This window comes from Ptychodera flava, unplaced genomic scaffold (assembly GCF_041260155.1).
Source record: "Ptychodera flava strain L36383 unplaced genomic scaffold, AS_Pfla_20210202 Scaffold_40__1_contigs__length_1388640_pilon, whole genome shotgun sequence".
NCBI lineage: Eukaryota > Metazoa > Hemichordata > Enteropneusta > Ptychoderidae > Ptychodera > Ptychodera flava.
Genome location: NW_027248362.1, coordinates 30,623 through 36,166, shown reverse-complemented (window position 1 = coordinate 36,166; position 5,544 = coordinate 30,623). Strand labels below are relative to the sequence as shown.

The following is a 5,544-nucleotide window of genomic DNA, read 5'->3' as shown; positions in this document are numbered from 1 at the left end:
TGAGGTGAGATCCGCCACTGGCAATGAAATAACAAAATGAAAAAATAATAAATAAATACAAAAAATAAAAGGGGATAAAGGGAGGAAAAGAAAGGGGGGTGCGGCGTGAAAATAGGACGGGACAAGGCAAAAACCAAAACAGAGAGAAGGATTGACTGGAGGCAAACAGGGCGGTGAAAAAAATACAAAAATCAAAAATACAAATAAAATATAAGATATAAAAAATAAATAAAAAATAAACAAGAAATAAATAGATGAAAAATAAATAATGAATAAATAAAGAAATAATAAATAAATCAAAAATAAATATAACGGGAGGGAAAGAGAGGATACAAGCAAAACAGCGCAAAGCGTAAAGCATGTAGGCCGTAGTGCGTAACAGGGGCAAGGCCGACGGCGGCAAAACAGGGAGGTAAAGAAATGTCGGGCGGGGGTTTTTTTGGTCGCCCGAGGTAAGCAAAGACAGCGCAAGACGCCCCAGGGCCGATCAATCGGGAGGCCGTAATTGCGTCAGGGCATGGTGGGGCGGAGAACCAGTGTAGGCTGGTAAGGGAATTACGTGCAAGAAAGCCGAGGAAACAAGCGATGTGAGTTGGCCAGGGGGTTTCAGGTAACCCAATAGGGAAATATCGGCGGCAGGGAAATAAGTCGGCCAGGGAAAGAAAAATTGGATACTAGAGGGCGTACGGCAAGAAAAAAATGTGGGCAAAAGTGTGATGAAGAGAAATGAGAAGAAGGAGGGAGTACGATGCGGAAATAGGACGACCAAAGGGAGAGAAATCCGGCACAGGAAAGCACGTGGCAGAAGGGTCATGGCAGGACAGACAGAAGGGGCCTCCGGCGGCAAGAAAGGGGCCGTTCAAAGAAATGTTGGGAGGGGAACGACACCGGAGAACAGTGGGATGGCCTAACAAAGTAGAAAGGGAGGAATTAGAGAACGAGAAAATCGAAGGACAACAAGGTATGAGGCGCCTCAGGCGGCCTACCGGAGCGGTGAAAAGACGGAAGGGAAGGGGAAAATAAAATCCAGGGGTATTCATCGGGGAAATGAAGAATGGGCAGAGGACAGTACGGGTAGAATCTACGGAAACAAAAGGATGGAAAATGAAAAATGAAAAATGAACTGACATGAGAGGGGAGGGGATAACAAGAGCAGAAAAGTCACAACGTAAAAGAGAACAAGCGGAAGGGGGAAAGGTCGATACGGGGGCAGAAGTCGGGCAGAGCAAGGCATGAGGCAAGTGAGGCCGTAGAACGCCGTAGGGACGAAGCCAACGGCGGCAAAACCGGGCAATATCGAGATGTCGGGTTGGGGGGAAGGAGTTTTGACGACAGGCAGGGAATGACGGGGAAACGACCAAATGTGGCGAGATCCTAAATGGGAAAACCCAGTGGAATCGGCAGGGATACACAGGTCGGGCAGAGGAACCGCCGTGGGGCCAGTCCGCTGTGAGATCGAATCGAACGGCGGCAAACTAGGGCAGTACAGAAAAAAAAGGGGGGGGGGTGTGGAGGTCCGGAAATAATAGGACAGTCGAACAAAAGGGAAAAATGAAATGCGGGACAGTACGTAAAAGGAGGGAATCACGGCCAAAAAAAGAAAGGAGGGGATATGAGGTAAGACCCGCAACAGGCGACAAAATAACAAAATAAACAAATAATAAATAAATGCAAAAAATGAAAGGGGAAAAAGGAAGGGAGAGAAGGGGGTGCGTTGGAAACAGGACGGGACAAATCAAAAACCAAACAGAGAAAAGGATTGACCGGAGCCAACAAGGCGGTGAAAAAATATATATAAAGGTGAAAATATATATATAAGAAAATTAAAATAAAATATAAGAAATAAAAAATAAATAAAAAATAAAGAAGAAATAAATAGATAAAAAATAAATAAATAAAGAAATAATAAATAAATCAAAATTAAATCAAACTGGAGGGATGGGGTGGGGAGAAAAGAACAGAAAAGTCAAAACGCAAAAGAGAAAAAGCGGAGGGGGGAGAGGTTGAAAGGGGGCAGAAAGTCGGGCAGAGCCAGACATGAGGCAAATGAGGCCGTAGAACGCCGTAGGGACGAAGTCCACGGTGGCCAAACAAGGCAATAACGAAATGACAGGTTGGAGGGAAGGAGTTTTGACGCCGGGCGGGGAATGTCGGGGAAACGACAAAATACGGCGAAATCCTAAATGGGAGAACCCAAAGGGAATCAGCAGGGATACACAAGTCGGGCAGAGAAAGACAAAGGGCCAGCCCGCCGCCAGATCGAAGCGAACGGCGGCAAACTAGGGCAGTACAAAAAAGTGGGGGGGGGGTGTTGGAGGTCCAAAAATCATAGAGCAGTCGAACAAAAGGGAAAAATGAAATGCGGGACAGGGTGTAAAAAAAGGGGGTAACCGCAGCCGAAAAAAGGAGGGGATATGAGGTGAGGCCCGCCACCGGCGACAAGCCAGGGTGGTCAAAAAAAGTGGGGGGGGGGGAAAGGAGGGAAAACAAGCCAAACAACAAGGTAAAGACGGGGAAATGACGGGGAAATGGATCGAAGGAGAGAAAGAGAAGCCAAACAAAGGAGACAAGCAGAAAGAGAAGACAGAAAGTCTAGAAGGAGGAGAAAAAAAGGCGGGAAGCAAAGGAAAAATAGAACACGGAAGGGAATCGGCGAGGAGATGGGCTGGTGAAACCTGTAATGCCACCGGAGCACCGCGGGACGGTAAACCAGTCTGAAGCGGAAAGGGAAGTGCGTACAAGAAAAACAGGGGAAATGAGATGGTAAAGCCGTAGATGGCGACAGAGCCGGGCGATGAATAATGGGGGAAGGCTACACTATGGCGAGAAAACAGAAAAGAAGTGGGCTGGGAGGGAAAACGTGTAAGAGACCGGGGAAACAGAGTTTTGTAGCCCCGGGCGGCGAAGTCGGGCAGTGTAATGTAGGGGAAACCTTGAGGTGAAAGAGCAGAGAACCAAGGAGGGGAAAATGAAATAAGAAGGCAGAGTGAAATGAAATGAAATAAAAAACAAAGATAAAAAAATATAAAATAAAATAGAATAAAATGGGATAAATAAAAATTAAATTAAAAAATAAAAAAAGGGGGGGAACAGAGGAGAAAGAAAGGGGACGGCGTGAAAACCGGATGGGACAGTGCAAGAACAAAAACCGAGAAAAGGATTGACAGGAAGCAAATGGGGTGGTGAATAAAAAGAATAAAATATGGCGGGAGGGAAAAAGATGATACAAGAAAAGCAACAGGGAAAAGTCGGGGAGAAGTCGGGGGAATGGACCGATGAAGAGAACAGAGGAGCCGGTCCCAAAAGCCAGGCAGAGAGAGGACAGTAGCGTGGAAAAAGGGAGAAAGATGGGAGGTGAGACGCCGAGGAATAAAGCAGCGAAAAGGGCCGGTGTAAGCAGACAATGCCACCGGAGCATGGCGGGGCGGCAAACCAGTTTGGACTGGTTAGGGAATTGAGTACAGAAGAGTGGGGGAAATACAGAATATAAGCCGCAAGAGGCGGCGAAACTGGGCGATGGATAATGGGGAAAAGCGACGCAGAGATGAGAGAACAAAGAACGTCGACTGGAAAGGGAATTGTGTGTGAGAAAACAGGGAAAATACAGTGTGTAAGCAGCCACAGGCCGCGAGGTCTGGCGGTGAATGTCGCGGGAACCAAGAGGAGAGAAAGCACAAGGCAAAAGGAAATGAAATAAATACAAGCAAAAAGAAATATAAAATGAAGTGAAAAAAATGTAATAAAATAAAATAAAATGAAATAAAATAAAATAGAATAAGATAGAATAAAATCATATGAAATAAAATAAAAGGAAATAACAGACAATAACACAAAAGCGGTTAAAATCAAATAAAATCAAATGAAATAAAATAGAATAAAATGAAATTAAATAAAATAAAGTAAAATAAACACAAAGAAAATTAAGGAAGATTAAAAAGGAAAACGGAAGGCGGGTGCGGCGTGAGAGGAGGACGGGGCAGGGAAATAGAGAAAAAAGGTATAAAAAATAAATAAAAAAATAAATAAAAAAATAAATAAAATAAGATAAAAAGAAAATACAAAGAAAATGGGATGAACAAATGATGAAAAATAATAGAAAAAAATGGATAGAGAAAAATGAAAACAACATAATGAGATAAAAAGAGAAAGACCCCGGAAACAGAAAACCAAGGCGCAGGGGGAATCAGAGACCGAAATGAAAAAAACGTAACTGAACAGACGAGAAGGGAAGGCGGTCGTGGGAGGGCGCAGTGCAGTGCAGGGAAGAATCGGCTGCAGGCAAAGGCCGCAGTGCAATGGAAAAATGGAAGAAGTCGGAGGGGAGAATGGATTCAAAAAGGACAGGAACATCACACGAGAGTGAGAGGGGAATAAAAGTCGACTAAACAAGAAGGGGAGGGAGGTTCTTAACAAAGAGACGAGGGAAAAATAACCAGAGCAAAGGCGGAAAGGGCACAAGAATGGAAGGAAGGGAGGTAAAATTTTATTCAAAGAAAGGAAGCGAGACAAAGGGGACTAGACGAAAAGGGAATTGCAACGGTAAACGGTAACTCTCTTTCGGAGGATGTGGTGGTCCTGAAAAGGACCGTTTGGTATGGGTGTGAAGACGTGGAAGAGAAAAAACTGGTGACGGCGGCGGTGGAACTGGAATTGTAGACTGCGGAGAAATCACTCCCAGTAAGGACGAAGACGGCGGCGTGGGCGACGGCGATTAGAAGCAGGACGCCAACCAGGCGGTGGTCGCGTTGGAATGTCCATGAGTGCTGGAATAGACTTGGAGCCCGTCGGTGGCTGGACCTGAGTCGATGAGAGCGGTGAGGTCTGCGTGGAAACGTCGGCAGTAGACGCAGGAATACTGGACAGCGGCGGCGGAGGCTGTGGTGAGAACAGAGGTGAGACTAAAATACGAAGTGGAGAAGTGGTAACAACCGAATGCAGGATATCCGACCAGGCGTCCGGGGTCGCTGAGACAGTATGTATAGTGGGTGACTGCACCGCCGACGCTTGGTTACCTGGAGGTGTGATTGACAACGGCAACAAAGGGGGCGATAGCTGGCTAGGTTGAAGCTGTTGCGGCGTGGGAATTTGAAGCGCTGGCCGAGCTTCGGCAGCCGGTTGAAGCCAGGGAGAGTAGCGGAGAGGCGAAACAGTGACCAACGGTAAAGGCGATGCTTCTGCCGCGGACGGCGATTGTGCTAGGGAAAGCATGGTGTCAATGTAGCGTTACTGACCGGGAATGGGAAACTAGAGGTGACGCCAGCTAAATAAAGGACCGACGTGAACGTAGGAGAAAACGGTGGTGGAAAAAGCTGGCCGGGTGGTTGTGTAAACATGGAGGGTTCCCCCAAAAACGAAAAAAAGGCGGGAAGGCATAAATGGTGAATAAAATGGACCGGAAATGGTGCTGAGGGAAATGGGTCAGGGGAGGGAATAAAGACAGCCAGTCAGCCACAAGTGCAAGGGGAGATAGCACAGAGTTAAAGTCGGCCGTGGGGGGAGAGAACTGCGTAATGGCTGGGGCCAGACTAGGACTGGGAGAAGAAA

The 5,544-nt window shown here is 46.5% G+C and overlaps 1 protein-coding gene across 1 annotated transcript; it reads right to left on the bottom strand.

Annotated features, from left to right (window-relative positions):
* Nucleotides 1-4,668: 4,668 nt before the first annotated feature.
* LOC139127985 (uncharacterized) lies at nucleotides 4,669-5,208 on the bottom strand. Its single transcript, XM_070693841.1, has one exon. The coding sequence runs from the start codon at nucleotides 5,206-5,208 to the stop codon at nucleotides 4,669-4,671; it is 540 nt and encodes a 179-aa protein (XP_070549942.1).
* Between the last annotated feature and the right edge of the window lie 336 nt (nucleotides 5,209-5,544).